Below are 26,023 nucleotides of genomic sequence, written 5' to 3'. Positions count from 1 at the left end.
ACTACACAAATAATCCAGGATGATACCACTTTAACCCCATGGCTCAATGCTATCAAATTCTGAGATTTGTAGTTTTCTGAGATATTTAGCCTTCCCTGCTAGAGAGCTCTAGTGCTAGAGCAAGCTATAAATCCTAAGATTCCACAACCATGAACCATGGCAGTTAAAATGGGGTCATTTCTGCAGTGCAGACACAGCCAGGGTCTCCAATCCGAACCCACAGTATGCTGCTCAGAACAGGCCAAAGCAAAGTCCTCTCTTGCACAGTATCGGTCCAGTGCCAGATTCTACAGCAAATGTTTGCAAACATGCACCCTACAGAGGTGTTGAACTATATCTCCCATAATAGGAGTTGGACTGGGAGATACAGTTCTGTTCTTTTGGAGGACACCATCTTGTTGGCTGGGGGACTATGGGAGATGCAATCCAACACCTCTGGAGGGTGTCAGTGTGCTATCTAAGTGGGGGATTATGGGAGCTGTCTTAAACTTCTGAAAGGCACCAGTTTACTCCTGATAGAATATGGAAGTTGCAGTCCAACTCCAGTTTGGGTAAGCTACTATGGAGGGATGCCACTCAGGGTACCTCTCCACTGTAGCAATAATGCTGTTTGGCACCCCTTTAAGTGTTGCAGATTCCTCCTATGGAATCCTGGGATCTGTAATTTTGCAAGGTCTTTGGCCTTCCCTGCCAAAGAATGCTGGTGCCTCACAAAAACTACAAACCCCAGACTTCTGTTGGACTCGGAGGGAACCATGGCAGTTAAAGTGGTGTCAAACCGCATTATTTTCACAGTGTAGTTGCACCATCACTTCCATAAAACTCTATCCACGCATTTTTTTATCCATGCTTTTGAGCATCCATGGTTTGAAAATATTTTTTTAAAGTAAAAATTCCTGATAGTGAACCTTGATTTTGCCATTTTATATAAGGGATACCATTTTGTGATGCCGTTATATTTAATGGGCCTTCAGCATCCATGGATTTTGTTATCCACAGGGGATCCTGGGACCAAACCCCAGCGGATAACAAGGGCCCACTGTACAAATTTTCAAGCAATGGCTCTGTCATCCTGCTATGACCCATGGACCTTCCATTTACAGAAGCAGTCTACCCCTGGACTCCAACACTTTGGGTGAAGCAATGGAACAGAGGCAAGCCTGCTGCCTCTATGCTCAGCTTGGGGGCTTTCGGACATTGGCTGCTGCTCTCTTGGAAAGGAGAAACTAGGCTTGGACAAGTGGGTCTTCTTCTGGATCTAACAGAGCTCTTCTCTTGCTCCTCTCCATTGAAGGATACAGTTTCTCAGCCGCCTTCAGCGTTGCCTCCTGCCCCTCCTTGCCTTATCCTTTCCTCATTGTTATGATTCACTGCCACAGATGGTCCCTGATTTTGTTACTTCATAGCCACCGATTTGAAGGGGGGAAAAGATATATATTTGGTAAAAGTCATCCGGTACAAGAAGTTCTGCTTCTCTTCTCCCCGCTTTTCTTTCTGGCCCTTTCGCTTTCTTTTTTTAGTGGCTTCCCTTCTTGATGTCAAACAGCAACCAAACCGTGTGACGGGAAAAAAGACTCTGAAGCAGCAATAAGGATCATGATTTTTTATGCTCAGAGTGATTCAGTTTTACGGAAGAGACACAGCAAAACTGAGAGAGACAGCATTTCTCGTTTCCGGACGCTGGCAAGAGAAAGTTGTGTTCATTCTGTTTGGGACTCTTGCCAAGGAGACTTAAAGGCCTGGAGCCAAAAATTCCAGCTCTGGGCCAGGCAGGGCCAGGTATGTGTGACTCCAGGCCTGGTACCAACCTCAGACGGAAGGAAGCCAACGCGTGTTTCATTTTATTTGTTGTTTTAAAGTGAAGGTTAGAATCATAGAATTGTAGAGTTGGAAGAGACTCCAAGGGCCACCCAGTCCAAGCGCCTTCTGCCATGCAGGAACTCCCAGTCAAAGCATACCCAACAGATGTCCATCCAGCCTCTGCTTGAAGACCTCCAAAGAAGGAGACTCCACTACACTCCGAGGAAGGAGTGTGTTCCACTGTCGAACAGTCCTTACTCTCAGGGAGTTCTTCCTAATGTTGAGTTGGAATCTCTTTTCCTGGAGCTTGCATCCATTGCTCTGGGTCCTTGCCTCTGGAGCAGCAGAAAACAAGCCTGCTCCCTCCTCAATGTGACATCCCTTCAAATAGTTAAACAGGGCTATCATGTCCCCTCTTAACCTTCTCTTCTCCAGGCTAAACATCCCCAGCTCCCTAAGTCCTTCCTCATAGGGCTTCATGGTTTCCAGACCCTTCACCATTTTAGTCTTCCTCCTTTGGACACATGGCTCCAGTTTCTCAACGTCCTTTTTGTATTGTTTTGCCCAGAACTGCACACAATATTCCAGGTGGGGCCTGACCAGAGCAGAATACAGTGGCACTATTACGTCCCTTGATCTAGACACTATACTTCTATTGATGTAGCCCAAAATCGCATTGGCCTTTTTAGCTGCTGCATTACACTGTTGACTCATGTTCAACTTGTGGTCTGCAGTCTTCCCCTTTTCTGCTGCCTCCTCCCTTGCCAAGCATAATTATATTTCCTAGTGAGCCCCGTATTCTCATGATGTGGCCAAAATACAACAGTGCCTAGTTTAGTCATCTTGACTTCTAGAGAGAGCTCAGGCTCAATTTGCTCTCGGAGCCATTTCTTCATCCGACTTATGACAACCCTAAGGTGAACCCAGCCTAAATCAGGGCAGTTGGAAGGTATGTATCGCATACTTTTCAATAATACATCACACAAATATAGTGATATAGACAAGTTTTCCTGCAACCTTGTTTATTGTTTACATCCTGGCCTATATTTCAAAGCAGAAATTAAGAGAAAATGGTCAAATAAACCTCATGTTCTCTTCGCTCTGCAAATTAAGCATGGAGTTAACATGCTGCTGTGTGCCTTCAAGTCATTTCCAATGTACGGCTACCCTAAGGCCATACTAATAAAAATAATAAAATAATTTTTTTATTTTTATACCGCCCTTCCATAGATCAGGGCGGTTCACAGCAAATATCAATAAAACACAACATATACATTCAGGTTAAAACAATTACACAGCAGCAAAATAAAACAGAATAAAACCCCCGTTAGCCAGTCCTCTTTGCCACAGAAGAGGAAGGGAGGCCCACTGGACTTTAGTCGGGGAATGCCATCTGAAATAGAAAGGTTTTTAGGTCCTTTCTAAATTGGGCCAGGGAGGTGGCCGAGTGGAGCTCTGTGGGCAGCGTGTTCCAAAGGGCCGGGGCGGCGATGGAAAAAGTCTTCCTCGTGGTAGAGGTCAACCTAGCCCCTGGCACCCTAAGTAATTGCTGCCCAGATGTTCTGAGGGTGCGGGACGGAATGTACGGGGAGAGGCGGTCCTTCAGGTATCCTGGGCCCAAGCCAATTAGGGCTTTATAGGTCATTACCAACACCTTATATTGTGCCTGGAAGCGAATAGGCAGCCAATGCAAGTCTTTAAGCATCGGTGTAATATGGCTGGCCCTGGAAGTTCCAGTGACCAGCCTGGCTGCCATATTCTGTACCATTTGTAGCTTCCGGGTTTAGTATAAGGGTTGCCCCATGTAGAGTGCGTTGCAGAAATCCAATCTCGAGGTTACCAGAGCATGTACTACCGTTTCAAGGTCCCCCTGGGCCAGGTATGGGCGCAGCTGGCGAATAAGCCGAAGCTGATAACAGGCGCTCTTGACCGTCGCATTCACCTGAGCAGTCAGGTGAAGCGACGAGTCAAGAAGCACCCCCAGACTGCGCACAGAGTCCTTCACAGGGAGCGTGATCCCGTTCAGGACAGGTGGAACTACCGCCATTCCTGGACCAGGGGAACCTATCACAAGTACCTCCGTTTTCTCTGGATTCAGCTTGAGTCGGTTTTCCCTCATCCAGCCCATTACTGACTCTAGACAGGCCACGAGAGGAGAGACGCCATCCTCAGTCACTGCATCAGTCGGAGACATAGAGAAAATTATTTGGGTGTCATCAGCGTACTGATAACCCCGCGCTCCATGTCTACGGATGATCTCACCCAGCGGTTTCATGTAAATGTTAAATAGCATGGGAGACAGAATGGCTCCTTGAGGGACCCCAGTTTTAAGGGCCCTCTCATCGGAGCACATGTCTCCCAGCTGCACCATCTGGGACCTCCCAGAGAGGTAGGACCGGAACCACTGGAGTGCAGTGCCCCCGATTCCCACCTCTGCCAGGCGCTCCAGAAGGATACCATGGTCTATGGTATCGAAAGCCGCTGAGATGTCCAAGAGCACCAACAGGGACACGCTTCCCCTGTCGATGCCCAGACGGAGATCATCGACCAAGGCGACCATGGCCGTCTCAACCCCGTAACCCGCCCGGAAACCAGTTTGAAATGGGTCCAAATAATCCGTTTCATCCAAGACCGCCTGAAGCTGGATTGCAACCGCCCTCTCGATCACCTTCCCCAAAAATGGCAGCAGCGTGACTGGCCGATAATTATTATGTACCAGGGGGTCGAGGGAGGGCTTTTTTAATAAAGGTTTTACAATGGCCAATTTTAGATCAGATGGAAATTGCCCTTCCCTCAAGGATGTATTAATGATCCAGCATAACAATAAAGTTACTGCCGGTCCTCCCTGGGCCACTAGCCATGAGGGGCAGGGATCAAGAGAGCAGGTCGTCTTCCGAACACTTCCGAGGATCTTGTCCACATCATCGGTACTTACTAACTCAAACCAATCCAGTTTAATGAGATCTACGGAGGCTCTGGACGCCTCTACACTAGGTTCTGCTTGAATGTCGGCGTTAAGACCTTCGCTTATCCGAGAGGTTTTATCCGCGAAGAAGTTATTAAATTGGTCGCAGCAGGCCTTAGAAGGTTCAAGGATCTGGTTCGGGGCGGGAGGGAGCTGAGTCAGTTCCCTGACCACCCTGAACAACTCTGCTGGACGCGACTCCGCGGACGCGACACGAGCACCATAGAACGAGTTCTTAGCTGCTCGTATCGCCTCTCCATAGTCCTCTAACAGTTGGTCTAGGAGAGCCTTGTCGTCTAAGTGAAGGTGTTTCCGCCAACGACACTCTAGCCGTCGCAGTTCCCGCTTCCTTGCCCGGAGATCTTCCGTATACCAGGGCTTACGCTTGGAGGCGGGCCTGAGAGGACACTTGGGAGCGATACTGTGTATAGCCCTAGAGAGACCGGTATTCCAGATACCAGTCAGGGCATCAACAGAGTCGCCGTCACTTCCAACCATGTATCCCTCTAAAGCTTCCTGGAACCTTTTGGGTTCCATCAGCCTTCGAGGGTGGACCATCCTAACAGGTCCACCACCCCCGGAGGGGATCTGGGTAGAGACCTTGATTTTTGCCTCCACCAGGAAATGATCCGTCCATGACAGGGGGGAAATATTAGTTATTTCTGCCCACGGATTTTCCGTATCCGAACAGAAGACCAAATCAAGAGTATTACCCGCAAAATGCGTAGGACCCAAAATCAGCTGGGACAGGCCCATGGCTGCCATGGTATCCATGAATTCCCGAGCCGCACCGGGTGGAACATAGCTGGCCGTGAGGGGGATATTGAAGTCCCCCAGGACAAGTAGCCTGGGCGTCTCCAGCATCAGCTCAGCGACCAGCTGTGTCAGCTCGTTAAGGGAATCCATTAGCCCACGGGGTGGCCGATACACCAACAGAATCCCTAGACTGTCCCTCGCCTTTAGGGTCAGGTAAATACACTCAATATAGGACGTCTGTCGGATGTGGTTCCTGGTGAGGGACAAGGTGTTCCTATGTATCAAGGCCACACACCCCCGCCCATCTAACCTGAGCTGGTCCTTCACCGAGAACCCAGCGGGCAGGGCCTGAGCCCACACAGCATCTCCTTCAGGCCCAAGCCAGGTCTCGGTAATGCAAGCCAGATCGCACTTATGATCCTCCAACAAATCATGGAGGATGTGGGACTTGTTGTTAATCGATCTGGCATTGCACAGGAGCAGCGACAGGATTTGTGGCACGGTTGGAGTGACCCTCAGGTCTAACATAGGGGTTTCTAGGCAAGATGTTGTTCAGAGGTTTGCTGAGGCTGAGAGAGTGTGACTTGCCCAAGGGCACCCAATGGGTCTCCGGTGAGTTTGGCACAAAACCCCAGCGGATACCAAAGGCCCAGTGCATTGTTACTTTTTTAAATATTTGGAAAACACGTTTCTCAAGTTTGGAGAAACCCTGAGAAGAGGAATCCTAGGCTGATAAGAATCTTTGCAATTTAGGATTTATTCCAGAAATGTCCCTGTGGTTGTTTTGTGCAGGAAATAGCATTTTCTGCCTTGAAAATAATAACAAGCTGTTGCTTGCCTTTTTTAAAATAGGCTATTTCCGGTGCAACACAAACACATGTGAATTTTGCACCGAATCAGCCCTGAATTGCGAATCAGGCTTCAGAAGCAGCATGGTTTTCCAGAACTTTCTTGCAGTGGGTATTGCTTCCTTTGCTTCCTTTGAGGAAAAGAAAAGTAGTGGGAAACTGCTCTCCCTGCGTTCTTCTTCTGGAGAAATTGAGGCATGTTCCATGTCAGGAAGGTGCCTTCGGAGGCCAGAAAATTCAGGAATCACTCTGGAGTCTCTGGGCCGACTGCAGACGTTCAAATGTTGCTGTGCTGCAACTCCCATCATTTCTTACCATTCGCTGGCCAAGGGTGATGGGAGGTGTAGTAGGCCAACAACATCTGGAGGGCTGCACTGTCCTAGGAGGTCACAAAAGTATCTCTTATCCAAAGCTTGAATATTGGCAGATTTCTGTTTTTGCAGAGGGGTCCGCAACTCTATCTATCTATCTTATCTATCTATCTATCTATCTATCTATCTATCCATCCATCCCCATTGGCTTGAATGCTGGTGTGCCCCTGCGGGAGGGCACTCAATTTTATGTCCCTCTGTTTGCCCCTCGCATGTAATCGAGGGATGCGGATTCAAAGTCCACACAAATGAAGGGATGACACACACATGCACACACATATATGCACACACACATATACATATACATACAAAGACACATGCATATACACTCGCAAATACACACATATACAGTTTCATTTATATATTTCTGATATGGAAATATCTTTAGAAGTATATGACAGAATCGAGTTCATGCATGTGATAAGGGGCAGTATAACCGCATAAATGCACCGCCAGGTCTGCTAGGATGGAAGTCAATGGACGAGGAAAGAAACTTGTGAAGGGAAGGAGAATGTATACATAAGACTATGGTTTTCAGTGCTGTTTTATATATGGTTTTGTGTTTATTTTTGTTAATAATAATAAAAAAAATCATTTAAAAAAACCGACAGCCCTAGCATAGGATTAAATGTCAATGGTCTCAGCCAGAATCACTCACTCGGTCACTCGTTGACATGGTCCCCATACAGAAGATTCTATATACACATCTCTTTGTGTCATTTTGATTGTTGATTCTTTTAATAATGGCATGTTATTTTACTGTTATAAGGGATTTTAATTGTTCTGTGGGTGGGAGGGAAAATGGGTTTATTTTATACTGTTTGTATTTTTATTCCAATTGTACGCTGCCTCCATCTGACGGAGAGGTATTGTTATTGTTGTTGTTGTTGTTGTTGTTGTTGTTGCAGAGAGGGGGCAAGATGGACTTGCTGCGGCAGGGAGTTCCAGAGCCTAAGAGCAGCCACCAAGAAGGTTTCTCTCCCAAGTTCTCCCCAGATGGACCTGAGATGACCCTGGGACTGAGAGAAAGCCCTCTTCCAAAGATTGTGAAATGCTAGCCATTGTGAATATGTACATGTATATATGAGCATGTGTGTGTGCATATGTGTGTGTGTGTGTGTGTGTGTGTGTGTGTGTGTGTGTGTGTATGTGGGTGTGTACATATATATATGTGTACTGTATGTGTACATATGTGTGTGTGGGCATGTGTGTGCATATCTGTGTGTATATATGTGTGAGTACCTGTATATGTATGTGTGTATATGTATATATGTCTCTGCGCATATAAATGTGTATGTGTGTTTACATGTGTGGACATATATGTGTGTGTGTATATGTATATATGTGTGTGCACATGTATATGTGTGTATATATGTGTGTGTGTGTGTGTGTGCATGAATATGTGTGTATATGTATATATGTATGTGTGCATACTTGTGTGTGTGTGTGTGTGTGCGTGCATATACAGTCAGCCCTCCTTATCCATGGATTTTTTATCCACAGATTCAAGCATCCATGGCTTGAAAATATTTTTAAAAAACAGTATAAATTCCAAATAGCAAACCTTGATTTTCCATTTTATATAAGGGACACCATTTTGCTCTGCCATTGTATTTAATGGGACTTGAGCATCCACAGATTTTGTTATCTGAAGGGGGGGGGGGCCTTGAACCAAATGCCAGTGGATAACAAGTATCCATTCTATATATGTGCTTGTATGTATATGTATATGTGCGTGCGTGCATGTATATGTGTGCGCACAAGTATATATGTGTGTGCGCACGTATATGTGTGTGTATGTATATATGTGTGTGTGCATATATATATATATGCATGTACATTTGTGTGTATATATGTTTGTGTGTGCATGCATATATATATGTGTGCGTGTGTGTGTGTGTGCGTGTGTGTGTATGTATGGATACACACACACACACACACACACACACACAGTGTATTCCTGCATGGCAGGGGGTTGGACTTGATCCTTGAAGTCTCTCCCAACTCTTCTTTGATTCTGTGATTTAAATATCTCAACCGTCTTTAGTCTATTAATCCAATAGTTGCAAGTTCCCCAACTGCATCGTTTGGAGAAGTCATGACATGTTGCCAATAATCTTCCTACGCTTTTCCCTTTCAGGAAACCAGTTAATTATTTCCATTTCTGCCGTATCAATTATTTCCATTATCCAATCATGAATGTTAAGGGCTCTTATCATTTTCTTTTTCCAAGAAGGTCGGACATATAGCCACAGCCATCCTCTAAAAAATCATTTTTGCATTTTTACTTTCAATTGATGTTTAAAAGCGGTGGACTGTGACCTGTTTTTCTGGTAGCCTTTAAATAATAATTTAATGTATCTTAAACGATTTTAGCCATTAATAGAATTGTGATTCAATTTTTTAAACATCTGTAAAATAAGTTTTTAGCTAATTTTTAAACCCAAAATGTTGTGAGCTGCCTTGAATCCGCTGGGGAACAAAGCTGGGAATACGTTGAATAAATACGAAAGCCTTCGTGGCGCAGAGGTTTGGGCATTGGACCATGACTCTGGAGACCAGGGTTCGAATCCATGCTCGGCCATGGAAACCCGCTTGCACAAGTCACACACTCTCAGCCTCAGAGGGAGGCAAAGGCATACTTCTTCTGAACAAACCTTGCCAAGAAAATGCCATGATGTCTTCCCCTTACAGTCTCCATAAGCTGGAAATCATTTGAAGGCACACAACAAGGACAACAACAATACGGTAAATACAGGAAAATTATACATCTGTTTGTTCAACTTTTTGGAAAACTGGGGCTGGCTTACTTTTCTGTATTTAATCCAGAAGAAAACCTCTTTGGATAATGTCAAGATAATAAAGGAAAGGTGATGAAAGTGTTCGAAAGAAGGTGAATGTACTGCTTAGGATCCGGCGCGGCAGATTTGACATTGGTCACAAGCTCTTTCTTGATGAGGCAGTCATTACAAATCCCAAAGGTATTTCCAGTCTGATTCAACCAACAATTTTCACGCTGAGGCTTTCAAAAACCAACATGTTTTTTGGTCCTGAGCATGAAGCTCTGGCTGGGGATTCTGGGAGGTGAGACCCAAAAAGGACGAAAAAGTCCCTAACGTTTTGGGTAAATTTCTGCGATCTCCTAGAATTGTGGGAATCACACAACCTTCTCGATACAGGACTGCAATTCCCATCGGTCCTTGCATAAACCAAGCCAGCAACTTGCCATTCCAGGTGGGGGATTCTGGGCATTGTAGTTCCCTGGAAAAGCAAATGTCATCAGCTTTTGCACAAGAGAGATTTCTGTGATCTCCCAGAATTGTGGGAATCATGCAGCCCTTTAAATCCTGCTAGACTGCAACTCCCATCAGTCCTGGCATAAATGAGGCCAACAGCTTGGCATTGCAAAAACTTTTGTTTTCATTTTCACTTTTTTAAAAAAAATGAACTTTGTACAAAATGTACTACTTTCTGTGCAAAAATGTTGTTTCTCTGCACCACGGGTGCGCATTTGTGTGTGTGTGTTTAAAAATATATATCTTTTTTATGGCAAATGAATTTTTCACAAATGTGTTTTGCAAATGACATTTTTACCCACAAAAGGTCAGTGGAAAGGTCAGGGTTCTGGGTTCAGGAGCTAAGAGAGGCCCATGGACCACGCATTCCCCACCCCTGACCTAGAGAGAAAGAAACGAGGGGGGAAACCCAGAGAAGATCCTTGGTACCAACAAGAGACGCACACTTTGCCAGGGGTTCTAAATTTAACCTCCCTCCATGCTCAGCCCGGATGTGGTTGTGTGGGGTTTCTCCAGGGTCTGCTGGATTATGGCTTGGGAACTTGTGGGTTGTGTTTGTGGGTTGTGTCGCAAACTCAGCGCATGACTTTGTGGGGGGGGGGGGGTTGTGTTGCAAGGTGCCTTCCCGCACAGCCATGCAACAGTCTGCGCGGAGCAGTCAAAGGAGGTGACACAAAGCAACACTGAATCCATTAGTGAAGGCCATGGGCTATGGTTTTCATTGTCCTTGCTGTTGTTGTGTGCCTTCAAGTTGTTCCTGACTTATAGTGACTCTAAAGCGAACCTATTGTGGGCTTTCTTGGTAAGGTTTGTTCAGAGGGATTATTATTATTGATCAGTGATGACTATTATTATTATTATTATTATTATTATTATTATTATTATTATACCCACTTCTCCATTAAGATCAAGGCAGCTAACAACATTAAAACGTTAAAATACAATAAAATACAATGTCCCCAAAACCCACCCACCATAACCAATAAATCATAGTTGCAAACAATAAAGCAATACCGTTAAAATTATTAAAACCGACAAGACAGGGAAGTCAATGGGGGCGACTGAGATGGTCATCTGGGGAGGCCTGTCAGAAGAGATCCGTCTTGGACGCTTTTTTAAAGCTATCAACAACAACAACAACAACAATCTGAACAGATCTTGCCAAGAAAACCCTATGACAGGTTAGCCTTAGGGTCGGCATAAGTCAGAAACATCTTAAAAACACGCAACAACAATAACAATTTATATCACAACTTTCCCCTAAAACATGATACAGCTTCTGCATTCATGGATTCAAGCATCTACAGCTTGAAAATATTTCTAAATACAGTCGACCCTCCTTATCCATGGATTTTTATTCCATAGATTCAAGCATCCACAGTCTGAAAATATTCCCAAAAATGTATAAATTCCAAATAGCAAACCTCGATTTTGCCATTTTATATAAGGGACACCATTTTGCCATGCCATTGCATTTAATGAGACTTGAGCATCCATGGATTTGGGTATCCACAGAAGGTCCTGGAACCAAACCCCAACGGATACCAAGGGCCCACTGTACTTGGCTGAATATACTGCTGTTCAACTTTGCAATGTTGTTGTTGGTGTTGTTAATAATAATATTATAGAATTAGTTTTTTGTGGGTTTTTCGGGCTATGTGGCCATGCTCTAGAAGAGTTTATTCCTGATGTTTCATTGGCAGCTGTGGCTGGCATCTTCAGAGAATTATTATTATTATTATTATTATTATTATTATTATTATTTCAGTTATACCCTTTTCTACCAAAGTGAGACTCAAGGCAGCTAATAAATATTAAAGGAAATATAAAAAGACGTACAAAGACAGTAATTAAAATGCCTGCAAGATCCATTGAAAGAGAAAAGATATCCGTCTATTGAGAGTGAGATCCACATTGAGTCACACCTTGTAAGACGTGCGAACGGAATAATGCTGGGCCCTTGGTATCCGCCCTGAGATTTTGAAGCCTAAACCCGAGACGGCAGCAGACCCCTGTGATGTCATAGGAGGTGAATCCTGGTGATGTCACTGGTGTGATGTCACAAGGGACACCCCCTCGGTGATGTCATAAACCATAACTCATTAAAAACTGTTGCACAGAGTTTTTGCAGTTATGTAGATTTTTATGTGCTTTTATCTTTTTAACTACATTCTGTTCCTTTAATGAGTAATGTGTTTTAAAACTGTCTCAGCTGAATTCTATTTTAATGTTCAATTTTGTATGTTTTTAATTGTATTTTTTTTAAACTGCAAGTTGCTTTTAGTTCCAACTATAGACGAAAAAGGTGGAATATGATGATGGTGATGATGATGATGATGATGATGATGATGATGATGATGATACCAAAGATATTCTCACACAAGTTTCATTTTTGCCGCAATCATGCATACAGAAAATGGAATTATACCTGTTTGTGAGAAGAGCCAGTATAATGCAGTGCTGGACTAAGACTCTAGAGACCAGGGTTCGAATGCCAGCTCGGCCATAGAAACCCACTGGGTAACCTTGGCCAAGTCACTCTCTCTCAGCCTCAAAGGATGGCAATGGCAAACCCCCCTTGGCAAGAAAACCCTGTGATAGGGTCCCCTTAGGGTGACCATAAGTCAGAAATGACTTGAAGGTTCACAACAACAACAGTAACAGTTGTTGTGTGCCTGCTGTGAAGGCACACAACAAATGATCACAGGTCTTCTCGGTTGTGTGACTGCTGTCAACGTACCCTCTTCCTGACTCCCTGCCCTATGCCCACCAACATGCCTTTCTTTCTTATTTTATTTTTCATGCTGTTCCAGGGATCTGCTACTCTGATTTAACTTTTTAAAACAAACAAACAAACAAAGGGAATCAGCCTGCTTGGAGATAGCGAGGGCGAAAGAAGAGGCGCACTCCGATAACTGTCCTGGGAATGGCATTTTGTACCTGAGGACTGGTGCAATTGCGAGCGTGAAATTGAACGTTGGACTGAATGGCCCTTGGGGTCTCTTTGGGATTCTAGGATTTTAAATGTCCCAAAATGTCTTCCTAAATAAGTGAGAAGGAATAATCCCATCATCTTGCCTTGATGTGGCTCCTCAAAGCAATGGTCCCTGGACTGATGTCAGTCCCAAGCCACCAGTTGAGAGTCCCTGGTGAGTTTGCAGGAAAGAAAGAAAGAAAGGATTGTAGCCTATGCACACAAATATGATGCTGGTCCCTGGCACACTGGGAAAAATTGTATTGCTGGTCCCTCCACATACAAAAGTCAGAGAAGCAATGCTCTAGTGCACTCTTCTGTACTACAGTACTAGAGCTCTCTGGCAAAGAATGCTCACGAGGCACCAAACTAGAAATCTAGAAACTAGAAATCCCCAGGATTGCATGGGACACAGAGCCATGGCAGTTCACAGGGTTACCAAAAGTGCTATAGCCCTTGAACTGTCTGAATGCGCTTTGGCTCTCAGGGATAAGTATCACTCATTCAGATCTTGCGTGAAGAATCACTTATGGGGTGGCCTCAGGGGGAATTACCTGTAGATCTTGGGTCAGGATTTGTCCATGCTATTATATTTCCATTTTCTACTGGAAAGGTGGAAAGAGAAGAAAAGTCATCAGTCCAAATGGGAGGCTGCTGTCAAGAAATGAAAAGACTAAAGCTGCATCTGCACTGCAGAATTAATGCAGTGCGATAAAGTCCATACTTCGGACACATCATGAGAAGGCAGGCCTCATTGGAAAGGCAAAGATGATAGGAAAGATGGAGGAGGCAGAAAGAGAGGAAGGCCACATGCTTGATGGGCAGACTCTATGAAGGAGGGCATGGCTTTGAGTTTGCAGGACCTCAGCAGAGCGGCTGAGGACAAGGGGTCCTGGAGACGTCTCATCCACAGGGTCGCCATGGGTTGGGGTTGACCCAAGGGCAGCTAAGAATAATCTTATAAGAATACGAAATCTCAAATGCAGCACTTGGGGGGAAGGAAGAGGAGGCAGCCGACAGCTTCTTGCAGAGAAACAGCAAAGGAGAGGACGCCCCGTTCGCTTCGCAGCAGCAGCTGTTCTGCTAGAACATTGCAGAGAACAGAAGCCAGCCTGCGTCTCAAAGGGCAAAAAGAAAAAAGGTTTAAAAAGGCATATTCTTAATTTGATGAAAGCCAAGACAGTATGGAAAGGCGGCCTTTCCCAAGTCATCCCAGTACTGTCCGCTCTGAGTGGCTGGAGCTGATCGAGGTCTTAAGCCCAAACAGGCCTTTCCCATCACCACCAGCAGCTCTTTGAGAAGTGGTTTCTGTTTTTTAGGGGAAGCAGGGCTTGTGTATTGAGAACTGGAGTGGGGCATTGGTCTAAGCATTGGACTATGACTCTGTAGAGTTTGAATTCCCATTTAGCCATGGAAACCCACTGGGTTTCCAAGTCACACTCTCTCAGCCTCAGAGGGAAGCAAAGGCAAACCAAGGGAACCCATTATAGGGTCACTATAGGGAAGCCATTAGTTGGAAACAGCTTGAAGACACACTACAGCAAGGCCTTGTATAATGTGCTAGGCTTTAATTTGTTGCTCTTGTTTAATGGTTTATGGTTTTAACTGGTTTCTGTTTTATGATGGTTCATTTCCTCTTACTTTTGTATGCTGTGAAAGTTTAACTAAGTTTGTTTTATCTGTTGTAAGTCGCCTTGAGAGACCCAGCTTGGTGTAGTAGAAACCTAGGTCCAAAACACACTGCAGAAATAATCCAGTTTGAGACCGCTTTGACTGCCCTGGCTTAATGCTAGGGAATTCTGGGAATTGTAGTCTTGTGAGACATTTAGCCTTCTCTCTCAGAGAGCTCTGGTGCCACAAGAAACTATTTTCTTTTTAGCTGCCTCATCACACTGTTGACTCATGTTCAACTTGTGGTCTATTAGGACTCCTAGATCACTTTCACACATATAAGTCTCCTTAAGCCAGGCATTTCAATTTTTTTGCCCTAAGTGCAGTACCTTACATTTCTCCGTGCTGAAATCTCAAATGTGATATGAATTTTGTAAGAGGTGCAAACATTGATCATATATTTCCTAGAAATGTGGGGAAAGGTTGGGAACCACTGATGGATTCCAAATAGTACAACTGCAAAAAGGACACAGCTTGGAACATCCCACATTGTCCGATGATATCTCTGAATTGGAGTCACTTGGGAAGTCATACAACAACAACAATATGCCAAAGCCCTGGGATGCTAAGCTTCCAAAACGCTGTCTTCAGGCATCGGAGGTGGGAGAGTTGTTGAGGGTATAAATTAGCACCCACAATTTCTAGGCAACCACCACAAGCGTACCGTACGTATTCACATTTAAAAACAATCATCACTGAGCACAGCAGGGAAAATCAGCCAGCAGAACAGGGCAATCTTTCTGTGCAAGGAAGAAGAAAACAGGTTGCAGGAGAACTCATTGGCAAATAGTCGTGGGCTTTGCAGTGCGATGCTGTATGTCCTTGAGCAATCCGTTCTTAATCTCCTTCCACCCCCTTCGTACCAAAATACACCACAGTCGCCTCTTCAAGAGCTCTCTGGGTTTGGAGATCTCTGCTAGGATGTCAAGGATTGCAGCATTTTCAACACATAAACACTCGTGGGGGAGAAAATAGAGTGGGTGAGATGCTAGTGCCCAGACCTTTCTACTTTACTCCCCATTGCAGGAGTAAACTGTGAACAAGTATTTCAGGCCATGCGCAGAGTGCCTTTTGCTCTGCTTTGGATCATCACAATGAGACAAATCCCCTGAATTTGGGCAAGCAGACCTGGCTTCCCTGGGGAAAAGACAACATGTATATTCTGTCCTTGAATCAAACATTTATATGGTTCTAATTTTCTTGATTGTTTTCATGGTTAGTTTTAAACTTCTGTCTTTGGGGTCCTTCCTACTGGGCATTTAATCCGAATCGTGGATTGAATGTGTCTTGTTGATTTTTTAAATGTTTTAAATCAGTATCGATGTTAATAGTTTGTTTGTTTGTTTGTTTTAAGGATTTGTATCCCACCTTTCTCCCACAATGGGCTTCAAGGCAGGTTACAATAGATGATATGAATTTGTTAGCCACCCTGAGTCCCAGTATTCGGAAACAGTTGGAATCTAAAACCAAATACTCTGCCTTTCCTGATAATCAAGGCATCCTCTTCTCCAAAATTATGAAGTGTGTCGGTGTGTGTGATGTGAGATACAATGATTCTCTTTCCAAAACATGCAAATGTATATGAAATCAACCTTTCAAAATCTGTAAATTTTAGAACCAAAAAGAAGATACAAACTGTGTATCCCTAGAGTTATAGTTTCATTTTTCCTGGCTAGGTGTCATACCTTACATGCACTTTCAAAAACCCTCCAGTTACTACTGGAGAGAAAAGTACAGAAAGCAATATACTGTAGTTACTTCATCATCATCATCATCATCATCATCATCATCATTATTATTATTATTATTATTATTATTATTATGCTTTATTCATATAGCGCTGTAGATTTCTATACTTTTCTCTCTGGTGGTAACGGTAGGGTTTTTGAAAGTGCGTGTAAGGTATTCTATCAAGGCAAAAAAGAGGAAATGTACAGATATAGGAAGAATGACAACTGGCTTGAAATCAGGAGATGTGAAAAGGATCTAGGGGTCTTAGACTACAAGCTCAAAATGAGTCATGATGCAGCAGCTAAAAAGGCCAATGTGATTCTGGGCTGCATCAATAGTATAGCCTCCAGATCAAGGGAAGTAATAGTGCCACTCTATTCTGCTTTGGTCACGCCTCGCCTGGAATAACACTGTGTCCAGTTCTGGGCATCACAATTCAAAAAGGATGTGAACATGCATGTGCAGAGGAAGGCAACAAAAATGGTAAAAGGTCTGGAAACCTTCAATCCCTATGAGGAGCAGCCTAGGAAGCTGGGTATATTTAGCTTAGAATCACAGAATGATAGAGTTGGAAGAGATCCCAAGGGCCATCTAGTCCCACTCCATTCTGCCATGCAGGAATTCACAGTCAAAGCACCCCAAAAAGATGGCCATCCAGCCTCACTTTAAAGACCTCCAAAGAAGGAGACTCTGAGGCAGTGTGTTCCAGGAACATTTTACTGTCAAGATGTTCCTCCTAATGTTGAGGTGGAATCTCTTTTCTTCTACCTTGCACCGACTGTTCCATGTTCTAGTCTCTGGAGCAGCAGAAAACAAGCTTGATCCTCTTCAAATACTTAAATAGGATTGTCATATCACTCAATGTGACACCTCTTGACACCTCTTCAAATACTTAAATAGGATTGTCATATCACTCCTTAACCATCTCTTCTCCAGGCTAAACATACCCAGCTCCCTATGTCTTTCCTCATAAGGCATGGTTTCCAGACCCTTCATCATTTTGGTGGCCCTCCTCTGGAGACGCTCCAGCTTCTCAGCATCCTTTTTGAATTGTGGTGCCCAGAAATGGACACAGTGTTATTCCAGGTGGGGCCTGATGAAAGCCTAACCAAAGCAACTTGGGGAAGAGGAGATTAAGGGGTGACACAAGAACCATGTTTTAATATTCAAGGGACATCATGTTGAAGATGGGCAAGGTTTCTTTTCTGTTGCTCCAGAGAACAGGACGCAGAGCAATGGATTCAAGCTGCAGGAAACGAGATTCCACCTCAACATTAGGAGGAACTTCCTGACTGTTCAACAGTGGAATGGACTCCCTTGGAGGGGTCTTTAAACCGAGGTTGGATGGGGCATCTTTCAGGAGTGCTTTGAATGTGTCTTCTTGCATAGCAGGGGGTTGGATTAGATGATCTTGGGGTCCCTTCCAGCTCTAAGGAGTTTATCTCACGAAGGAGATCGGGAGTTTATCCCGTGAATATCCCAGAAAAATTGCATAATTATGCGAAACGCTTTCACACAATGTTGCACAAAACCCGCCATTAAAGAGGTCACAAAGAAGCATTAAAAGGCATCTTTTTATTTCACGATTTCAGTGACAATGCATTTCCAATATCTCTTTATTTGCGCGGCTGTGTGTGATAATCAATCGCGCAATTCCTCGCCATTTTTTGCTTTATTTGCGGCATGCTTTAACTGTGCGTTAATCTCTCTTTAATCCCGAAATTAGTCCCAGTGTGATAAATTCAGAAAATAATATGGTTAGAGCCATTCTAGGGGGGGAGTTCCAAAATCTGGGAGCAGCCACTGCAAAGGCCACCAGACATTCATGGAAAGGTGAAAAGAGGCATGGATCCCTTCCAGCCTTTGATTCTATCATTCTAGCCCAACATTGTGGAAGTGCAGCTCTAACTTTCCTTGCGCATAACATAAATATAGCCCCTTGGTTATCTGCTGGGGATTGGTTCCTGAACCCCCATCGATACCAAAATCCATGGATGCTCAAGTCCCATTTGATACAATGGCCTAGTAAAATGGTCTCTCCTTTGTAAAATGGCAAAACCGAGGTTTGCTTTTTGGAATTCATTTATGTATATTTTCAAGCCATGGATGGTTGAATCTGTGGATGAGAATCATCTGTGGATATGGCGGACCAACTGTCTGTACATGTTTACCAGGCCCTTTAGGAATCTCTCCTACCCAAAAAGCCCACCATCAATGGAGAGTATTTCTAAAATTTGCAAAACAGAACTCAAAACGAAATGAAACCAAAAAATCTCCAGAAGCATTGCATACAACATTATGGAGCCAGGTGCAAGAAAGAGACAACTAGAATTTCCCCAGCCTGCAGCGGAGCCAGCTGCAAAGGCACAGAAAGCGGAAAAAGAAGGTCTGCAAGTCAGGGGACTTCCAAGTCACCTTAAGAACCAACAGCTTCTTTGCAGCTATTGAGATTGGAGACTACCTCCTTTGAAGATTGTGCAAATGCTGATCACACCGCAAGGCAAATGTCACAGCCTTTAAAAAGTGCCACAACCGCACATCTCTTTTCTTATGTCTTCTCACCCCGGTGAATGACTCACCCAGGGTGAGCAGGTGTCCTCCTTTTCCAGGACATGTCCTCCATTTCAACCTTCTGCCCAGGAAGAATCCCAAAATATCCTCAGGTATCCCTTTCCATTGAATCTAGGCTTCTCCAGATGGAAGTTTTAATTGTTTTTAATTTTTTTAAATTGATTTCACCATAATAAAATTATTATATCAGCTTACATTGCATATACTTCTACAGCTGTTTTTACATTGATATATTCTCCTCTTTAAATTCCACATTGCTCTTTCTTCTATATAAACCTTTCCCCCGCAACCGATATTTCCCCTCTTTTATGTAAATCCTCCTCCTCCCTTGTTTGTTATCATACAAACCAAATCCAAAATACTCGTAATTTCAATACTTCTTACAGTAAAATACAATATGATGTGTGCTTTTTGCACCTCTTTCGCCCTTTCGTATCCTATTACAGTATTTTTGTCTTAGCCTTAAATCATCAGTCTTTTTATTCAATGTTAGCGACATCTATTTTTAATGAAATCTCCTGTTGTGCGATGTATCTTATTATCCCAAGACGGAATTTAATGGGGCTTGTAGAAAGCTGAATTGTGCCCATCTTGATAGGGCAAGAGATGCTTTAGAGATGCAGATTCCTACACTGGAAGAAGGTCAGACTCACTGATTCTAAAATAAGAAATTAATCTCATATATGTACCTGCGAATACCTATCTTTTCTAAGGGACACACCTGGCCTGAACGCAGCCCATGCAAAACGAAAGCAAAGCATTTCCCCATTCCACACACACCACACACACCCCAGTGCTAATATTGACTTGGATTTCAAGAACGGTTGCAGCGTTTATTGCAGGTATTGTCCTGCCTTGAAGGCAAAACATTCCTAGAAAAAAAGAGGAAGATTTGAACTCCGGGCTTAAACAAGCCGGAGCAACCAGAATCTGCTGCTTGCTTTGTCTTCGTTGCAGGCTAGTTAGTATTATTTTAGAGATGCCTTAACCATGTAGTGTTGTTGTTGTTTTAGATTGGCAGGTTTTTATTCTTTTTCCTATTTTATTTCACCCCTACTGGGTAAAGCCCTGAGCAAACTTTGCAGCCCTCTATAAATAAAGGTTATTAATAATAATAATAATAATAATAATAAGATGAACCCAAAACCACAGGGTTTGATGAGAGCAGGCTTTTGAGTCACACAGAGATCTTCAACAGTCGGGCAAAGAATACTGTGGGACATAGTTACAGAAAGCGACACAGTTATGTGACTCATGCGCTTTGCATTTTCCTTTTTGGTTCTGAAATTCACAGAATTTGGAAAGTTGATTTCATATACTTCTGCAAATTTTTGGAAAGAGAAGCTATATATATATATAGCTATATTGCCTTTCCCCAAAGATGCTCAAGTATATGAAATCAACTTTCCAAATTCTGTGAGCTTCAGAACCAAAAAACACCTGGATATGCATGCATGCACACACAGACATGTATTCTTTTTCCAAAACATGTAGAAGTATACAATTTTCCAAATTCTGTGAACTTCAGAACCAAACAAGACCTGGATACACATACAGTACATGTGTGTGTGTGTGTGTGTGTGCGTATTCTCTTTCCAAAACATGCAAAAGTATATAACTTTCCAAATTCTGTGAATTTCAGAACCCAAAAAGAAGATACAGTACAAAGCTATAAGTTATATCCACACTGCATAAATAACCCAGTTTGGCCTCACAGTGGTGAAAAATGAATGTTTCCCCATAGCTCCCGTACATCATGCCAGATGCAGACAAAGTACATCGCTCTCAAGAACCAAAACTAGCATGAAAAGACCCATTGGATGCAGAAGAAGGGAAAAGCAATGTTTGGAAATGACTGACTTGCCTCCTACCTTTGGAGCCAAGGGTTGTCCGGAGAGTCCCCAAGCGCACAATGCGCCAGGTGGCGTCTTCAACCGGAGAGGCTACCCAAGCCAGAGGCCAAGAGGTCACTCTGAAAAAACCCTGGCTCTCACCCTGCAGGCCCTTGGCTACCCAACGTCTCTCTTTCCCCTACTTCCTGGTTGCGCCTGTGGCTAGATGTGTGTGTCAGAGACCACAGCGCATGAGAAAGAGCTGGAATATTCCTCTCCGCACCAGACAGGAGGCACATGCCTCAACAAGAAAGCCACCGGCCCATTTTGTGCAACACGGCTTAAAAAGCGTAAGGTCAGAAGGGACTCACCTGGGATAGATCTGGGCCAGACTGGAGGGGCTACCTTCCTCTTCCAAAAGTGTGCAACGGGTTCGGAAAAACCTTTCTTCTGAGCAACCTGAGCAGGTGGAAGAAAACCTTGGCATGAGCCAAAAAGCCAGAGGCGGCGTGGGAAAGAGGCACTTCGGTCAAGGTGCCTGCGCCTGTCGAGCTTTCCAACACTCCCCAGATGTTCACAACGGTTGTGTGGTTTTGTGTGTGTGTGTGTGCATGTGTGTGTCTATGTGTTCAATACAGGCACTTGCTTCTCTCTGGCTGCCCACTTCCTTAAAGAGCAGAGAGAGGAGGAGCGAGAGGGTGAAACTCATCCACCAATGTTCAGCAAGTCAGGGGACTTCCGTAGCAACTGCAGCTGAAGAAAAACACACTCACCACACACACACACACACACACACAGGAAAGCTGGCCCTCTGCATTCCCAGGTTCACAACACAGCTCTCTGCAAAAGGCCCTTGCATTGGTGTGGAAACGTGCAAGCTTTTGAGTCACACAGAGATCCACAGCAGTCAGGCAAAGAGGTTTATTTTACTTGAAAGCTTCGCACTGAAGAAAGCACACAGACACACACAAAGAGGAAAGCTGGTCCTCTGCATTCCCAGGCATGCCACTCTTTGCAAAAAACCCTTGCATTGGCATCAAAGCATTGCAGGCCTTTGAGTCACACAGAGATCCTCAGCAGCCAGGTGAAGAATTCTGTCTGACACAAAAGCTCTCTGTCTTACACACAAAGAGGAAGCTGGCTCTCTGCATTCCCAGGCTCACAACAGAGCTCTTTGCAAAAGCCCCTTGCATTTGCATAGAAGCATGCAAGCTTTTGAGTCACACAGAGATCCTCAGCAGCAGGTGAAGGATTCTATAAAAGGGAAAAGGAGTTTAGAAAGGCCCAGCGGTTGGGGTTTTTTGCTCTAAATGCACCATCTCTGAGGCGTGCAAAAGGCAGAGAAGGCAGAGAAGCAAGTGGGAAACTGCCATGTGCCTCAAGCGTCTTGTGATAAGTTGCTCGATATAGAAGCCACAATGGGGCTGAGATGGAAAGAATGACAGACAGGCTTCAAAGTGAGTCACAGACAAAGAGGAGCTTGCGCTTCTTTCCGGAAAAGACTAATTCACATTAAAAATTGGGGTCTGGAGGTGCAGCAAAAGTGGCACATGGTTTGCGTGACCACATGGAGATGTGCAGGTGCGCATGCGCCTTCAAGTCACCTTTCTACTTATGGGGATTCCATTCATTTCTTTTCTTTTTAAAGTTTTGATTGTGTTAAAAAATACAGCTAAACACAAACATATCACTCTTACATTTGTACAAAGTAAACAAAAGTCAAAACACAAAAAAACAACAAAACTAAATAATAATAATAATAATTTTATTTTATTGTTTGTGTTTTGACTTTTGTTTACTTTGTACAAATGTATGAGTGATGTGTTTGTGTTTAGCTTTAGTTTTTAACACAAATATTGTTGTTGTTGTTGTTGTTATTTCTTACCTGCCTCTCCTCATGGCTCAAGTAGGGTTACAACATGTTAAAACACAATCCTTACATAAAATATACATTTTAAGCTGCATCTCTATGAAGTATTGATATTACAGTACACAGGACAATAATTCAAGATCAAGTTCAGGTTTAAAATTCATGAATGAAAACATGATCAACCAAATAAAAAACAACATTCTTACATAACCACAAGATAGATAGATAGAGAGATAGAGAGATAGATAGATCATCTATACTTCCTAACTTCTTGAATATTCTCTCAATTTTATAATTTAAATGTGTATGTTCCTTTTCTATTTGGTTCTTACTCCAGATCCAAAAATACAGTCAACTATACTGTAGACTTTTAAGTCTATACATTCAAACAGTCTTTTCTATTTTTACCTATTTTCATATTTTTATAACACCTTCTGACGCCTTTGAAATTATATATTAGTAACTGAATAGTCTTTATTCTTTATTCTGATACATGTATTTTTATCCTCTTCTTCTTGCACACACATAATCCAAGGTTTCCAGTCTATATTGGTTTCTTATTAATTAAACATGTCAATTTATCTATGCATTTAATTTCCATTTGTCTGATTTTAATCCCACGCATTTCATGGGGCTTTCTTAATACTCAGAGGTGGTTTTTGGCCAGTTCCTTCCCCTGAAATATAGATATTTGTCTTCTAAGAAGACCTAAGAAGACACAGAGAAATGAACAGGTTCAACAGGGCATTGAATACACACCTTCAGAAGACCTTCCTTTGTTGGAGATCTTGAAGCAGAGACTGGATGGGTCACCTTTCAGGATCTATTTGTGAATTCCTGCTCTAGCAAAAGGGTCAGGATAGATGACCTTCAGGATCCCTTCCAACTCTGTGATTTAAACAATGGGGGGAAATGCAGCCATTGAATTGCTTCAGTACTTGTTCAGGTTGTTTTATTTTTCAGTATGGTTGGTATCCACTTGGGTTTGGTTCCAGGACCCCAGTGGATGCCAAAATCCGTGGATGCTCAAGTCCTATTAAATACAATGGGATATTATTATTATTATTATTATTATTATTATTATTATTATTATTACAATGGGGCCTTGGTATCCACTAGGGCTTGGTTCCAGGACCCCAGTGGGTACAAAAGTCTGTGGATGTTCAAGTCCTATTAAATACAATGGGATACTATTAATATTGTTGTTGTTGTTGTTGTTGTTGTTGTTAGAGTGGGCCCTTGGTATCCGCTGGGGTTTGGTTCCAGGACCCCAGTGGATGCCAAAATCTGTGGATGCTCAAGTCCTATTGAATACAATGGGATACTGTTGTTGTTGTTGTTGTTGTTGTTGTTGTTGTTGTTAGAGTGGGCCTTTGGTATCTTGGCCAGCGAGGCCAAGATGACAAATGTTATTCGTGATTCCAGCTGCTCCTTTCCTCTCCCTTCTGCTGAGTAACTGGAGCGCAAACTGCTTTTGGTACGTCAAAACTGAGTTTGCAGCAACTGAAGTAAGCTGAGGATGAAGGAGGAAAGTGCGAGGAGGAGGAGGAGGAAACAAGGACATTTTAAAAGTAGCTGAAAAAGTGGGATGGCAGAGGATTAATCTGGACCTGCCAAATCAATGCAATTGGAGGGTAAGTTACCAACCTTTGAGCTCCATCTACACTGGAGATTTGATGTAATTTGACACCGCTTTAACTGTCATGGCTCCATCCTATGGAATCCTAGGATTTGTAGTTTGTTGTGGCACCAGAGCTCTCTGACAGGGAAGGCTAGATACCTCATTGTTGTTGCTATTGTTGTAGTGTGCATGCAAGTAATTTCCAACTTATGGCAACCTTAAGACTAACCTATCCTGGGGTTTTCTTGGCACGCTTCTTCAGAGGAGGTTGGCCATTGCCATTCTCTGAGGTCGAGAGAGTGTGGCTTGATGACCCAGTGGGTTTCCATGGCTGGATGGAGAGCTAGAAATCCCAGATTTCCCAAGCATTGAGTTGTGGCCGTTAAAGTGGTATCAAACTGCATTAATGTGGCAGGGTAGATGCAGCCTTGTTGGCAAAGTGGGGCAAGAGAAGGCATGACTGATTGCTTTGCTGTATGAGATGGGGATAGTCAACACTGGAACCCATAAAGGAAGCATTTGGAATGTATAGGGGTTTATAGGTGTGTGTGTGTAAAAGGGACATACACCTGTGTGCAGCACAAGTAGAAATGGTCAGCCTTGCTCTGTCACCATCATTAGCAGGGAAAACAGATAACTGCACAATTATCCAAGCAACTTTGGTTTCAGATGCCTCATATAAGCGAGCCAAGCTGCACGTGTGTGTGGGGGGGGGATTTGGCTGAATCCTCTCCTTTTTGGGGGAATAAATAATGGAGTGCTGATAAAACCACAGTCACAACACACACACATACACACACAACATCTCAGTCTTGCACAGACAATGGGTACCTCTACGCAGCAAAACAGAACAACCTCTTTTTGGCATTATTTCTCCTAAGAAGCCTCTGAGGGTGCATCTGCACTGTAGAAATAATGCAGTTTGGTACCACTTTCACTATCCTGGCTCCATCTGCCAGAATCCTAGGATGTGTGGTTTGGTGAGGCACCAGCCCTCTTTAGCAGAGAAGGACCTTGCCAAACTACAGACCTCAGGATCCCATAGGATTAAAGTGCTTCAAGTGGTGTCAAACCACATTATTTCAACAATGTAGACGCACCCTCTAAAAATCTTGGTTTCCTCCTCTAGAACATTTTTTTAAAAAAGGGAAGTGAAAACATAATGATACACAATAATCTCAGAAAACAAAGGGAAGGGAAGGTTGTTTCTTTCCAGTCCCCCACATTTGAAAGAAGCATGGACTTACTTGTGAAAGTAGGGGTTCCTTCTCTCAGACGAAGTGATGCGCCAAGGAGGGATGAAATGCCTCTAGAAAGAAATGCAAAGAGAAATGATGGAAGACTTGGAAAGATTTCAGGGTTAAAAATAAGAAACTTCTCCCCCCAAACAAGAGGTGCTTGCGCTTGTAGCACCATCGTGTGGCTTTGCAAGGCTGATGCTGCAAAGAAGAGCAAGCGCATGCATGTGATGTGAGAGAAAAGGCTTTGCTGAGCAAAGATGGAAAAGATCACTTATCAACCTGCATGTGTCAGACCGGAAGGCTTATGCAACCTCATGCTGTTCTATGGATAATAACAACACTGGTACATCCTCACATTTAGAAAGCTAGTTTGTAAAGCAAGTTGGAGTCTAGCCTAGCCAGCTCCCTGATGCACCAACTTTCTTTATGCATGGATATGTTTGCTTGCTTGTGTTGTAAGAAGAAACGATCGCTCA

The 26,023-nt window shown here is 43.5% G+C and overlaps 3 protein-coding genes across 12 annotated transcripts in view; 2 read left to right on the top strand and 1 right to left on the bottom strand.

The window, feature by feature from the left end:
• Nucleotides 1-25,757, bottom strand: part of PTK2B (protein tyrosine kinase 2 beta) — a 121,057-nt gene extending 95,300 nt beyond the window's left edge. For 4 of the 9 annotated variants that reach the window (XM_042448599.1, XM_042448606.1, XM_042448615.1 and 1 more), the window contains exons 1-2: nt 25,554-25,757; nt 21,187-21,274 (exon numbers count right to left, since the gene is read on the bottom strand). In XM_042448599.1, coding sequence (XP_042304533.1) covers nt 21,187-21,274; nt 25,554-25,722 — 257 coding nt within the window. In that variant the 5' untranslated portion in view covers nt 25,723-25,757. Of the gene's footprint in view, nt 1-20,854; nt 20,962-21,186; nt 21,311-25,553 lie in introns of those variants that run through there. The other 5 variants (XM_042448658.1, XM_042448648.1, XM_042448667.1 and 2 more) reach the window with 5 other exon arrangements.
• LOC121919807 (protein FAM71C-like) overlaps nt 1-26,023 on the top strand; it is a 1,121,343-nt gene that overhangs the window by 560,493 nt on the left and 534,827 nt on the right. The window lies entirely within an intron of this gene.
• Nucleotides 22,120-26,023, top strand: part of TRIM35 (tripartite motif containing 35) — a 34,943-nt gene continuing 31,039 nt past the window's right edge. Inside the window, exon 1 of one of the 2 annotated variants that reach the window (XM_042448782.1) lies at nt 22,120-22,272. In XM_042448782.1, coding sequence (XP_042304716.1) covers nt 22,245-22,272 — 28 coding nt within the window. In that variant the 5' untranslated portion in view covers nt 22,120-22,244. Of the gene's footprint in view, nt 22,273-24,291; nt 24,320-26,023 lie in introns of those variants that run through there. The other variant, XM_042448800.1, reaches the window with a different exon arrangement.

This window comes from Sceloporus undulatus, chromosome 1 (assembly GCF_019175285.1).
Source record: "Sceloporus undulatus isolate JIND9_A2432 ecotype Alabama chromosome 1, SceUnd_v1.1, whole genome shotgun sequence".
Lineage (NCBI taxonomy): Eukaryota > Metazoa > Chordata > Lepidosauria > Squamata > Phrynosomatidae > Sceloporus > Sceloporus undulatus.
The sequence above is the reverse complement of the archived record's forward strand: the minus strand, read 5'-3'. Positions and strand labels throughout refer to the sequence as shown.